Raw genomic sequence first — 14,710 nt, 5'->3', positions numbered from 1 at the left:
GAGCTCAGGATACAAGTGAGGCAATTTCTAGCCAGAGGCAACGAAGCGCCTGTAAATCTCCGGCAGCTCGTAAACCTGCAGGGCTGCCCTGGGTGTGGTTTCAGCTCAAAGCTAGGAGGCTTTGAAAACCAAACTTCACAGCTAGATGAACACTGCTTATGATGACAACATAAAACACACAATGCGAGTGCTTTTCAGCAAGGCTCTGCCACGGTGCACGGTCCACCCGATTGGCTGTCACAGTCATATATGTGAAATCCCTTCATTAATAAGACCTCTTACCTCAAGAGTAGAATCCTGTACAAAGCAAAATATTTGGTAATTAAACTCTGGAAAAGGACTGCTTAATGGATGAAAAAAATATAATTATACCAACATAATGACAGGGTGAACCTCACAAGGTTAAGTAGCACGGAACTGAGTCCTTTCTGGAGATAACTCATAGGTCTCCGGAGAAGACACTCATTTACAAAATCCTTACACCACGTTTCTGCCACAGAGCTGTCGACATACAGGATGGAGACTGTCCTACGTGGGGAGGCGACCAGCTGGGCACTCTCTCCTCACCCCCTGGAAACATGGTGATTTTTGAGGTCCCAGTCTGCTGGCTAGTTTTCTCATCAGATTCAGGAGGAAGGAGAGGGACACTCCCGGAATCGTGAGTGCTAAACAGGCGCAGTGAACAACCAGCTCAACCGGGCCCGCGGGAGCGAGCATGGTGCTGCGCTGCTCGCTGGCATGATGCCCCACGAGCCCTCCGCAGTGCGGGAGCAGCCGGCAGGAGCGAAGGCCGACGCCCACGGGCGCGCTGGGCCGTTTCCGCACACGCTCATAACCACCTAACTGCAGTCCTTCCAAAGCGCAGACTTAGAAACACACCTGGATCCAGCTGTCTGGGAGCCCTTCGGAGTCCATTGGTTCGTTTCTGCACAGAGAGGTAAAACAAAGCAGAACAGAGACGTTTCAGTTATTCACCATTATGAAATCACATGAGCGCTCAGGCTGCGGCAGGACAACAGCGCTGTGCTCTTTTCCAGTTAAAAGCATCACTACGTTTGAGCAAAATATGGTTTTTAAAGCAGCTTTTGTAACATTTTAACAAAAGTCTTCCACCTAAACACCACTGTATTTCATGAACTGCCACTATAACACTAAGAAAAAGAAGTACTTTGGTTCCCTGCCTCCAGATACTGAATCCAGGCTTTTTCTTTTTTGGGGGGGGGGAAGGGCTCATTTGTGTTTTGTTTTGTTTCCAGAACCAGGAATTGAACACAGGCCCTTGTGCTTGCTAGGGAAGTGCTTATTCCACTGAGCCATCTCCCCGGCCCTCGTTTGTTTTTAAGTCAGAGTCACTACAAAAAACACCGGCAGCCATTCTTGGCGGGAAAACACTCCCAGCAGAAACAGCAACAACAGCCTTCAACTGACCTGATAAACCTCTAACTCAGCTCTGGGGCCTAACGATGGGAGACACGGAAGGGAAACAATCTTAAAACAAAGATCTGAAGCTCTGATGTTAGCAAACACTTCAGTAAAAAGGGTGTCTTAATTCAGAATACTGTAAAACTAAACCCAAGCTGACCTGCCAGTTGGGGCAGGGAGGGCAAGACAGCGAACTGCACGGAACCCGATTCCACGAGGCACAGTGAGTCTCACAGAACTTGCAGAAAACGCCTGGTCACACTTTTGGTTTCGAAAGCAATGAACTCAGTCTCACCTAATACCTACAGCCATCTCACTGAGGAGGACCTGATTTTTCACTTTTTACTGTAAAACTGGATAAGAAATCGAGTCTAGGACGACCATAGAGATCAGGTTTTCACAAAAGCAATTTTTCCTTGTATGTGTGTTGGGCCTGTGCTGTGTAAAGACTGGTTTTCCTTCAGAATGTACTAGGTCTGCTAAGCACACGAGCCGTGGGTTTTCACTAGGGCTCCTTTGGATGTTGTTTTCATTCACAAGTTACATGTCTAAAATAGTCTTTCGTTTTCTACAGGGTCTGAAAGCCACATCTAGCAGACTCTTGGGTTCTCCAGTGAAAGAAAAAAGGGCAAAACTTTAAAAACTTAATTTTTATCTTTACCCCAAACACTTTAAAAATGGATTTGTAAAAGACTAACAGGACTGTCAAAATCAGCATTTGAAGCTCTGTGGAGTGAGATGGGTGCCTGTGTTGGAAAAAGCACAAGAAAGGGAGTGGCTGTGAGAGGGGGTTGTTAGCTGGGGCCTCTTGGAAGCCAGCCACAGCAGCAAGAAGGGCCACGACACACATGTGCACGTGATATCATGAAAGAAAACGCCAAAGAAGAAAAAAACTGCCTCAAATTTTACAAAACTTTTTGAAGCTCTCTAGATAAAGGGCATTAGAGGCTGAGGAGACAGCCCAGTGGAATAAGTGCTTGCCTGGCCACCAAAAAAAGGGCACTGAACTACACTACCAACAATATGTCCAGCAGGAAAATATACAATGATGGCTATCCGGATGCTATTCAGTGTCTGCATATCCTGCAACCTCCTTAAACTACCACAGAATGTGTTCAAATTGATCATTTTATACCTCCTGCTTTCAAAAGTTTTGGGGTCCAGGAACAGAATTCAACCATTTATGTGGGTCTGTCCTAGAATCCCACAATGTACTGCAGTACTCAGACTCTACAAACTGAAATGGTGAAAAAAGAGAGCGTAAGTTCAAGAGCAACACCCTTATTATCTTAAGATTAAAACTGGCAACACACCACAGTGAACTACAGATTAAAGGGTAAGACTAAGTTCGAATTTAGTTCATCTCTGTGCCTCAGTTTCCTCACCCATAAAAAGGGGATGTAACTGCATCACTTCATAGAACTGGGCGTGAGAATTAAGTAAGTTTATGTCAAGTGCTTGAAACAGTTCTTGCCACATGGCACGAATGAAGTGATGGCATATTATTTCCATTATTAATTTGTGGAAGCTTTAAAGTTTAAATTTACACAAAGGATAAATTTTACTACTAACTTATTGCTTTAGTTTTTTTTTCTTTTTTTTAATTTTGGAGACAGACACGTTGCCAGCTTGGGCCCAAACTCCTGGACTCAGGCAACGTCTTTCCTTGACTGCAGAAGGTCTGGAGCAGCGGGCATGTCCACACTGCTTGTGTTTTATATTTTTCAATCTGAAAAGGCACTGAAATCTGTCACTCAGAAAACTGAAATTTTTTGCAGGAAGGGTCGGAGTGGACTATGTATTAAAGAAGAAAAGCTTTTAAATATGAGGGGATCTCAGCCACTTAGACCATGTTCATTTGGAGAATTTTGTTTTATAATTTATAATATGAAAAGTATATTGTAAAAATGAAGGGCATATCGGAACAAGTTTAAAATGCCAAACCCAACTGTTGAGCTGGCATCACTGTCCCCTTCCTGATTCGTGTTCCCATAGTCAGGCTGACTCTGGAAGGGCTTGTGCCCAAGGGGCAGGCAAGGGGGTGAGAAGGACCAGGGCAGAGCGCCCAGGCAGCACAGCCACAGCCCCACGACCTCAGACCCAAGCGACTCATGCTACAGCCTGGCATCAGCTTTGATCTACCTAGAAGGGTGTGGGACAAAGGGAATTTTATAAGCACTTGCAATTTATTTCTTGCTTCATTACCTATTACCTTGACTTTCTTTTTAAGTACTTTCATTATCTTCTTAGCTCTTTGGGGGAGGGAGGATTCTCTTCACTGATGTTACTAACAAAACAAGTAAGGTCTTATTTGCCATAAGGAAGCAAGCTTTGGTTTACCTGTTTTCAGCTACGCTAAGGAATGGATTTGCAGTTGCTAAGTAGGTCTGCAGGTAAACATGCTCCTCAGAACCAGCGGGGCGTCTGGCTAGAGCCAGAGGCTAGGTGTGCGGAGGAACCCGCGGCTACTAAGACCTGACCCGAACGTGGAGGAGGAAGTCTACCATTAAAGATAGAATTCACGATCACGGCTATTAAAAGGGTAACAGAAGAGAACTTTAAACAGTACAAGGAGAGAAAAAATATGCTTGAGTTGAGGGAAAAAATTAAAATCTCAGAGCTGACAAAAGGGGCCTCACCATTTGCTCCAGAAAGACCTTCCTGAGACTCCACACAATTGGGGTGGGGAGGAGAGACTTCCCGGCGCTCCTGCCTGCGGCTCATCCTTTTTTTTTTTTTTCTTTAGGGTAGAAATTTTATTTTATTTTCAGACTTGAGAGATTTATTTTGACTCAGGTTCTCTGAGGGTTCAGTCTATAGTAGGTTGAATACAGGCAGAAATATGGCTGAAGTGTGTGGTGGAATGAAAATTAGAATTTTATGTTGGCCAGGAAGCAGAAGACAGGAAAAGCCCAGAGAGGGAAGGGTTAAGGATGAGATGTTGTCCCCAAGGTTAAGCCTTCATTGTTCCCCAAGACATCCCAATAGGTGTATGTATTAGTCAGGGTTTTACTAGAGGAACAGATATAATACAAGGAACAGGTATAACACAAGATGGGCCAGTCACAGACTCAGATGAGGAAGTGAGCCGAGAGGGTCTGACCACCACCGACTGAAGGATTCCGTCCCAAGGTCTTATATTCACTGCAGTGTTCTATCTCTCAACTAGAAGCTCTAAGTGAGTTGGCTAGCCTAAGATTTTACCCTGTTCCCCATCTGAGGCAGGGATTATTCGTGCAGTCACACATCAATTCAATAAAGTAACATATATTCAAAACTTAAGCAAATCACTGAAAATTGCTGTGACATTAAAAAAAAATTGCTGTGACAATTCTTGTAATGAATAAGCGTATGTGCAGTTTTTAAAAGCATAAGAGCCTGAGAGGATTATTTAATATCATGTGAAAATGACTAAACTCCTTTCAGCACATTCTCTTTCTGCAACACACCCACTTTCCATCACCTTATTAAAATAAAATGGAGCCCTCATTCTCAGAAACAGCCAGGCACACAGATCTCTAATAGGTAAGTGTGAAGTGACGCTGACTGGAGGGTGACAGCTGCACAAGGGATCTGTTTCAATAATCTAGGGAAGGAAGACTACCAAGAAAGAAAGAAAGAAGAAAAGAAAGGAAAGGAAGGAAGACAAGAAAAAAGAAAGGTTGCCTTGCCAGAGTGCCTGCTCTGCTGGAAAAGCCCTCCCTCAGGAAAAGCGTAACTGCTGAGGAAAACGCTGGGAGAGAACTCAGGTTAACTTACTTTAGCCTAAAAGGGCTTATGTGGCTTTAAAAAGAAAGCTCTTAATAGGCTTTCCTGTGCAGACCCTAGATTCCAAGCACGCTCCACATTCTGGATCTAAGGATCCTAGAAACAGTGGGGCTCACGGAGCAGGGCAGGACCCCGAGCTTCTCCACACGACAGTTTGTTAGTGCCCTCCCGGCACGAGTTAGGTACTTAGGCAAGGAAAGCACGAGTAAGTGTTTCACACGGCATCTTGCTGTATGCCTCGTTACTTCTGCCAGCTATATAAATGCTACTTCATATAAAACATGGTTTTCAGGGTTTTTGTTTGTTTGGTTAGTTTGGTGTTGGAAATTGATAGCACTTTTAAAAAGAGATAAATGGTACATGTTAAAATAACCAGGTGAACAGTTTTGTCATTCTTTTATTGTAAACTTCTCCACTGTTTGGTTTTTGTTGTTCATGTAATAAAACATACACATTTTACATTTTACTCTTCTCTACTATGGTGTTATTTCTATAGGTTCTGTTATGGTATTTTTGTAGGGTAAAGAGAAAAATCTGCTCATTTTCATTGAAAGCAATGTTGACCTAGGATCAGCCACATTTTCATTCTTCTGTATTTTTTAAACTAAATTTATTGTGAGAGCTAAGCGGTCTCGTATGTCTGAGACATTAGGAGCGATGCCACTAAACCAAAGCACGATGTTATTAGACCCTCACTGGGTCAACAGGCCACAGCACCAGGAACACTGGCTCTCAATGGAAAACTAGCAGGCTGGGGAGATAGCTCAATAGAACGAGCACCTGCCTGGCAAGCGCAGGGTCCTGAGTTCAATCCCCGGTACCGCAAGAACAAAAAAATGGAAAACTACCAAAACAGGAGACACTATACTTAGGTGAACACTATTGGGACTTTTCAAGGCCAGGCAGTAGCACGTTCCATGACAAGAGCTACTTCTGCCTTCCCTCTGCGGAAAATCTCCTGCAGCACGTGCAGGGTTACACCACATATTCCTACTCTGCTTCAATTCAGATGGTCGGACAGGGTCCGAAATTCCTCTCATCTTCCTGTTCCTCTCACTCACCGGCACCCGGATGCTCCCTGCATTTCTGCTTCTCTCTGCTCATTCGAAAAGGCACACTGAACACTGGAAAAGCTCAAGACTGCTTAAGTTAGCAATGCAAAGGTTATATAAAAATGTTTAAATGTTAGTCTTACCTCTGGTGGTTTGAGCGGCCCTTGTTCTGAAACAAATGTAAAAATTGGCATTGTCAGTGCAGTTACTCAGTCTGGTTAGCAACCTCAGCTTGCTCTTTTCGGCGTGGCAAAAACACTACTGCTTTGTTTTCTTAGCTGATACCCGTAATATATTTCCAGGGTCCCTCGGCGAGGCTAGTAATTGTTTTGCAACCTTGGCTCTCTTACGGTATTGGCTTGTCAGGAAAATGACTCATACTTCTAAATGACTTCTAAGTTATGCTTAACTTATCCAATTGTTTATTAAGCAATGTCAACTTAACCACATAAAATTCCTTAAAACAAGGGCTTGCACTAAGTTTAAATGCATGATAGCTACATGCAAACTCTCTTTCAACACATATTGTTTTGAGAATTTAAATGCACTAAGTCACACAGGCATTACATGGACTACAACTGCAAATGCAACCACACGCCATTTCGTGGGCTCTTTTTCTATTAAGCAGCAATGATTCTTATTGTTAATTCTGAGAAAATACAGCTTAAAAGATTAACTTAAAATAAATGAGCCAGCATTTGATTCCAAAACTGATTTTCTTTCCATCCTTATTTTAGCTCTCAATGAACAGAAGCAACATTCCTTCACCACATTTTAGTTCTGAGTTTGCTTAACAGTTACAAAGGGCCCAGGACCTTCAGGCAGGCAGGCTGGTCAAAAGGCAAAGGATCCTTCAGCGACTAGGAGCAGACTAGAGATGGGAACTGGTGGGCAGGGATCTGCTTTCCCTCCTCCTGGCAGGAGCCCCTGGACGTGATGTTACAGCTTCTCTAGACCTAGCGAAGACCCTCCGCTTCAGGGAGCCCACACCTGCAGTTTTCCCACCCAAAATGAACCTCTAAAGAAGGATCTTAGAAGAGAGATACACCTGAGACACGGGGTTAGTAACGCAGGCCTGAACAGGACCTCGGTGTAAGACGCTTCTCTAGAAGGCTGTACGAAGCCCTACGGCTGGCGGGAGTTCACTAGGAAAGCCACCAAGACACCTGACCGGCTGCCACATACTGCTTGACAGAGAAGCTGCCCGGGCTGGAGGTTATGGGTCCCCTACCCCACAGCACTACTCCAATTAATGGAAATGAAAGGTCCATGAGTAGACAAGTCACTTTTCTGGAGAAAAGCTAAATCCTCATCCCTTTAATTTCAAAGCCCCTTGGCCCTGGTTTTCACAGAAAGCTGCCTTCTGTGAAGTCGCCCTTGCTAGGCCTGCCACTAGCCGTTCCAGCGCAGTATTCCTGGACTGACAGTTATTTCACTTCTTTTCCTCCTCACTAAAACTGCACTATCTCAGAAGAAAGCTTGCTATAGTTACATTTTCTTCATGAGTAGAGGGATTTGTTGTAATAGTGTTTGCAAATAGGATATCATGTCTGCATCTTGTATAGCAAATAACCACTAGGAAGATAGTATGCAATGTGTTAATTATTGAAAATGTCCTACCAATTTGGTTTGAAACTGTCTCCTTGCTATCTGACTGTCAATAAAATTATGGAAAAAAAAAAAAAAAAGAAAGCCTGCCTAAGACAGCGGGCTGGGAAGCGGGCATAACAGGGCCCTCTTGCTGGCCGCTCGGAAGCCAGGGCGGGTGCAGGAACCTGAGTCTCAACAGCCAGCTAGGACACCGGTTTTACTGGTTTTCCCTGGAAGATTTACAGATTCCAGGACAGCCCTCGCCTTACTTATTTTCCTGCTGGTGTGTCCCAGCCTGAGTCTGGAATCATAAACTGCAGGAAGCACCCACAGGAGGCCCGTTCCAGCTTTCCGTCCCAGAGCACTAAGGGAACTTTTGATATTTCAAGGTAACCTCTAAAATGATGACTTTTAAACATGTGGAAGATCTACAGAAAAGCCCTAAAAATGGGGGCTCCTCAGATCTTTTGGGGTCAGCGTCCATGCATGAATATGCACTTTAACTTCCATTCAAAAATATCTTATTTTTCCCTGATTCTTTACATAGCAGGGTTTCCATGTCCTTGTGAAGTATGGCTGTTATGAAATGCTTTGAATGTGTTACTTGTGGCACAAGAGCTATGGTGGCCCAAGTGCTGGCAGTCTGTCACGTGCAGCGCCTCAGGGTGCAACTGATGCTATCTGAGGGGTGGTTCTGGCTACAGGCAGCACCTGCACCTCCTTGCAGAGCGCGACACCCCGGGCCACACGCTACCTACCATTGTGAGGATCCCTCCCAGGACCCCGGGACCACCAGGCTCAGTGAGGCAGCACGGGCAGCACATGGATGACCGAAAGCTGCTCCATGCAGAGTACCCAAGGGGGGCAGCATAAGGGGCTCAGTGCTGCACATGGCTCCCTCTCCAGGGGCACGGTCCCTGCGTGAGGCCCGTATCTTCCCTTTTCCGGCCACCACATCTGCACCCACGCCCACCGCTGCTGTGGACTGGGCACCAGCAGGCCAGCACAGCGCTGCACGCTCGCTGCGTACACCAGAAGTGCACACGGCTCTTCGCGGCCTGAGTGGTTGATGCAGCCACTTATTTTGGTACGGACTGCATTAGAATCTGCTCTGAGTCCACAAATTTTCAGCCAGGTTCTTTTTTTTAATATAAATGTTTGAACTTGCAGCAGTGGCGGGAGCATTAAATTGAATTATCTCCTTTACAAACATAATTCGAATTCCAATGACCAATTAAAGCAATGTAACAGTACAATGACAGTAATGAAGAACAGAGACACTAAACTGTGACAAAATTTCATGCATATTTCAGAGTAAAAGCCTATTCTACTGTAAAAAGGTAGAATACCTTTTTAGGAGGTATTCTATGGACAAGGTGACCTGCTTTTGAAATCTGCAAGCACACCCTTTATTTTCTCTGGTAGCCACACCAAGCTGGGACAGCAGGCCCTTGGACCTCCAGAAAACTCTACAAGTGCCGCCGGCCGGCAACAGACTTCGGATGATAAGTGCTGAGTCTCACCATTCCTTCCTCGGTTAAATTTTGACCCAGAAGAAAAGGGGGTGGTTTAGATTTGATGAAAATGTCTTAGTTTTTCTCTCTGTGTGCGTCTGTCTCTGTTTCTCTCGGGAACCTTCTTAGGATGATTCCATTCTTCAAAGTTCTCAAAGTTTTCAGTCCTCACCTGTCTTCACCCTGCATCCCACCTCTCAGGCTCCTATTGATCAAACTGGGACATGTCTTCCCTTTCGAGAACCTTTCTAGATGGTGATTCACAGCCCCTTGAGGGAACTACACCTCGCATTCTTTCATCGTGTCCCAACTAGTTTAATGTAGCTCCCAGAAGCGGTGCGACCCAGGAGCTCTGCAGCATTCGCAGGGCTCTACCGCCTGCATACAGAGTTCACTGTGTGTGTATTTGTGGAAGAGAAATGTTCAGACTCACAGTGTATAATTCCCTTCTTTAAATACAAAATTCAGTCCTATTATGTTTGTTTTCTCAATACAAGTGCCTCTTAGCTCATACATTACTACACAAATTGCTTTGTATCTTATCCAAAGTTCTATTTCTGAAGACTAAACAAATCGATGTCCAGGATTACTGATTGTCACAAGAGGGGCCACAGAAAAGTAATTACCAGTACAGCTATCGAGGGTGCCTGGCCATCATGGCTAATGTGCAATTTCTGGGAAACATAAAACTGAAGAACAGCTGGATTGATCAAATTTTGGAGGAAGACGTGTAAATACTGCATTCACGACTCCGATCTATAGCAATTACTGTAAAGAAAAAAGTGAATCATAAACCATACAAATTACTTGAAAAGAAGATTTGATTTCAAGTCTTGCTTGGAGCTGGAAAGGAATCTAGCCATACAACAATTTATAACTCACTTTAATAATTAATGGTGCACCATTAACCTGACTCAAGCAGTTAAACGGAAGGAACAGTGACTACTGTTTTGTAATATGAAATTGTTTTGATGAGTTAAAAACTAGTAATTTATATGAAAGTTTTTTCTAAGTACCACTAAAGAGTGGTACTTGGCTCACAGTTTTAATAAATAGAGCCAAAGTCTTTTTTAATGAAATCAGTGATCAAGCGTGAGTTCATTTAAAGGTAATGTGATAAAATCCTTTGTGGTAGAAGGCTACAATGAAGTTATGCTCCACGAGTTTATCTGACAGGGTAAACCATGCAATGTCACTTGTTTCCTAAAAGCCCACCTCGAGTGCCAATGCGGCATGCAAGCTCTAGGTAGCAATCTTGCAGGATTACTGCAGCAGGACGCCAAGGCAACTTCCCTCTGGTTCCAGGAGGCTGCAGCAGCCGCAGCCGCAGCCAGACTGGGCGGAAGAACAATGACACAGATAAGCAGGTGGGGCCTGCTGCAGTTACACACAAGGGAAGCTGAGGCCTGCGTCCCCACAACAGGAGAGCGTGCACTAAGGCGAAGTTGTCTGCTCCAGCAACGCTGGCCTTTGAGTGCTGCTTTCATTAAACTGTGAAGATTCAAAGCCAGCTATATTGATCATTGTCAGGGTAGGAAGGGGCAAGAGGAGGGGCATTAGCCGCGTATTATCTTGAAGGGAAATTGTAAATGTCCCCAGAGGTTGGAGTCCAGGATTAGCCCTTCAGAGTGGAGCACTGTGAGAAGAAAGTGTCACCCTAGAGTCTATGAGCTTTGTTGTAACTTGTCGAGGGAGACACATGGAGCGGAGAACGTAAGTTCTCCTCGTTAATGCTGGAGTCTCGGCAGACACTTCTGAGTCATGCGTGTGTTGACAAGCAGGGCTGCTACTAAGGCGGCCAAGCAAGTTCAATCGCAGACACCGTGGGCCTGCCTGCTGTCACTTATGTCCGTGCCAATCCTCAGGTGTAGGGACAAGCTGATCAATCAGCTTTCCGAGTTTCCAAGTTGTATAGTTTATCTTGTTAGAAAAATAGCATAGTTTTCAGAGTTCAAATAGATTTAAATTAGTATTTTGTCATGGTTGCATACTAATGTGAATGGACTGCTTCACTCAAAAATGTACGGCATGTTTACCAAATGATCATAATTCCCAGGATGAGTGGGGACTGGATAAGATTTAAAGGGTACAGTACGTGAAATAGAGAAGATGAGGACAGTATCTTGAGACAGCTAACTTCCATGAGAAAAGAAATCCCTTACGGTCAATATTCAGCCACAGCCCGTACTGTCTCTAAGCACTACACTGGGCTTGAAACAGGGGACACAGAGATGGGAGTCACCCCCCACCATGCTTGCCTTCTCTTCGCGTCTGCTGAAGGAGCACACAGCGCTCACCACGGAATCTGTGCATACCGCGATAGTGCCCCGTTTCCCTTATAATTCAGCTGAGGATGTGTAACCAGTTTCAGCCACTGGCAGCGACCACAATAGCTCTGCTAATGTCCAGTCCGTGGCTCTAAAGAGCTGCACTCTTGAACACCATGTGGCATGCTAGCAGTCCTAGATGGACCTGCCCTACACCCTGGCCATTTCCTAGGGGACCACTCACCCCAGGAAAGGCTGCATGTGAAAATGGCTTTCATGTGTGCAAACTACTGGAGCTGGGAGTTTGCTGGTTACCACAACACATCTTGAGTGCCCTTGAACACTCAATTAAGCGCACATATGCGCTCATCAGAGTGGCTTGACTCAGACTTATCTCTGGGAGATCCAGGTGGAGTTAAGGATTGGCAAAGAACCTGGGTAGAGAGCAAACGAAAGGGAGACCCTGGAACTCTAAGGAGGCAGGGTTGCATTTCAGAGGCAGGCCATTTCTGAGCCAAGCCAAGCAAGAACTGTAAAACAGCACTGACTGATCAGGAGGCAGGCTGCTCCAGAAAGAGGTCTTTCTGTCATCAAGTATTAGGTGAGCTGCTTCACTTTCTTGTTACTCCTTAGCCTGCCTAGCATGTGCCCCATGAAGCCTGTGATCGGTGCTCAGGGCAGGAGGCTTCCTTGCATAAATACTAGCAATGGATATAAAGTGTCGACCCACTTTTCTACCTTTAATTTCTAAGGTATTAACAAAAGACTAAAAATGAGGTTTTTATTGCACTTGTTCACCATCTGGCCAAGCCCTCATGTCCCCAGGAATAGAACCACAGCCTGTACCATCACTCCAATCTGCTGCTCCTAAACGTAAGACTACAGTGATTCTCAAGGCCCAGAGGCCCCAGCACACTACATTTTACTCGCTCTGTGATGGAGCTGGTGGTCCACTTGCTTATTTCTTTCCTGAGGTCAAAACAGTAGTCACCTATGGTTCTCATAATTGAGCCAAACTAAGGAGGGGATAGTTACAATAAATGAGATTGACACTATGATAAAAGTAATAATAAGGATCCAGTCACACAAAGGACTGGCAGATGATGAACGAGAGACTGAGAGTGTCAGAGACTGTCAGCCTAGAGGCTGAGAGTGTCAGAAATGCTCTCAAAGGAGGGGCAGCACTTGCACTGAGTGTTCGAAAATCAATGTAAGTTGACCAAACAAACAAAGACACTAAAAGAGACAATGTACAATTAGCCGTCTAAGTGTGAGAAGGGCTGGGGAAGTAAGAGTACACAGGGTCGTACTGTGGGCTGGGTGTGGGAAGAGGGGCTCAAACGGGCCGAAAGAATGACCTGGAATACTGCGCATCACCTGCAAAGTCTGGATATATCCTGTGAGAAACAGACCACACAGCAAAAGAGTGACACAATCATACATGATTTTAAAAGATTTTTAAAGATCATTTTAGAAATTACGCAGGAGTAAGATTAGGAGTAGCGAGTTTGAAAACTTGAAATGGTCCTAATAAAAGGCAATGAGATTTATTACCTAGAGCAATTCCACATGAGTAGACTTGGTGTTGAACTATGAATGGAAGGTTTGGCTGACTGCATGAATGGAAGAATTTTAATTAAGACAAACAATAGGAAAGAGATAGGCTTAGTGAGGCTTGCTTTTAGACATATGGTGTAAGAGGTCACGCAAGACACCTAGGAGAGAAAAGGGAAGAAGTCGGGAATTCTATATTCAGAGCCCAGAAAAGATGGCACACGGAGAGAGGGAGCCTTGTCTCCCTGAGGTATAGGTTGTAGCCAAAGCCAGAGAAAGCAATCGGATGTCCAAGACAGTGTGAGGGACATGGTGGGTGCCAAGTAAGAGAAAAGGCCCGGGACGCTAACCCCAATGTGGGGTGACCAGAGCATGTGACATTTAGAAGGCAGCATGGGAAGCTCTCTGCCTTCATTCAGCCCCTGGGTGGTTCTGTCCTTTGTACCATCAGTGGCTGTTCTCTGCTTCTTCTACAGCCAATGTCCAGGAAAGGTGGCACACGGCCCCTTGGGGGACTGCTTCCCCCCAGCTCTCCAACATTATCACAACACGACCATTCCTACTCCGCAGGGCTCTCTGGCCCAGCAGGGGCTTCCTGACTCACACCAGATGGGTCAAGATCCTTCCATCTCTAGAGAACTTAGTTTGACAGAAGTGGTAAGCACTGGAGCTATGAAGTGGGGATGAATTTCAAACCACCTCTGACTTATGTGGGAGCTGGGTGATGTAAACACACGATTCTGCCTGGAATCAGTACCGTTCACCTGCTTTGAATCTGCCCAATGGAATGAATTTCTCGACACTGAGTTCTCCCGTGATGATACCATGCCTGCCCCTGTACAGAAGCCCGGCTCAGGCGAGCCACGTCTCCAGCTGCTAACGCGTCTCCTTGGCCTCCTCTCTCACATTTCTTGATACTGTGACCACCATGGAGACTACCCTGCAGAATGGTGCGAGCAGGGACTCCTGGGCGCCAAAGCAAAGATCTACAGCAATCCTACAGTAATCTTAAGCAAAGCAGGGATTCCCGCAGACTACCCAAGAGCCCGTCCAATCTGCTTGTCCGTGGCATGGATGCCATTTCACTCACATCAGACCCACCGGCCTCAAACTCCCCAAGGGACCACCTACTGGAGCGCAGGGAGGGCAAGTGTGAGGACAGAAGCCGACTTCCAACTTTCAGAGGAGGTGGAGGCACAAGTGATAGACAGGTAGACAAAGGGTGGCAGCAGTAATGTGCGACTTCCTGGTTTGTGACCTCGTAAACCACTTCTGACCTCAAGACACAGGTAAGCGACAAGCCTGTGTCTTTCACTTCACAGCCTGGAGGAAGGCGCAGAGGAGCTCTGGACCGAAAGGACCATGCCGGGGAAGCAGGGGACTCACAGGGGAAGGTGCTGCGGTGCCAGGAGGGGAAGGCAGCTGCCAGGGGGCAGCGGGCGCTCGCAGCTTCCCGGGCCTGGCACAGGGAACGGCACACGGCGCCCTCCGAAAGGCCCACCGCAGGCAAAGGCAAGGCACGCGCTGAGCTCATTCCTCTGAC

At 45.8% G+C, this 14,710-nt stretch overlaps 1 protein-coding gene across 1 annotated transcript in view; it reads right to left on the bottom strand.

The window, feature by feature from the left end:
* Nucleotides 1-14,710, bottom strand: part of Vav3 (vav guanine nucleotide exchange factor 3) — a 347,338-nt gene that overhangs the window by 101,833 nt on the left and 230,795 nt on the right. Inside the window, exons 17-18 of the mRNA XM_023721699.1 lie at nucleotides 6,386-6,411; nucleotides 845-925 (exon numbers count right to left, since the gene is read on the bottom strand). Coding sequence (XP_023577467.1) covers nucleotides 845-925; nucleotides 6,386-6,411 — 107 coding nt within the window. The remainder of the gene's footprint in view (nucleotides 1-844; nucleotides 926-6,385; nucleotides 6,412-14,710) is intronic.

The sequence above is a fragment of the Octodon degus genome, unplaced genomic scaffold (assembly GCF_000260255.1).
Source record: "Octodon degus isolate 3935 unplaced genomic scaffold, OctDeg1.0 scaffold00084, whole genome shotgun sequence".
Taxonomy (NCBI): Eukaryota; Metazoa; Chordata; class Mammalia; order Rodentia; family Octodontidae; genus Octodon; species Octodon degus.
Note: the sequence above shows the minus strand (reverse complement) of the source record. Positions and strands in the feature narration are given on the sequence as shown.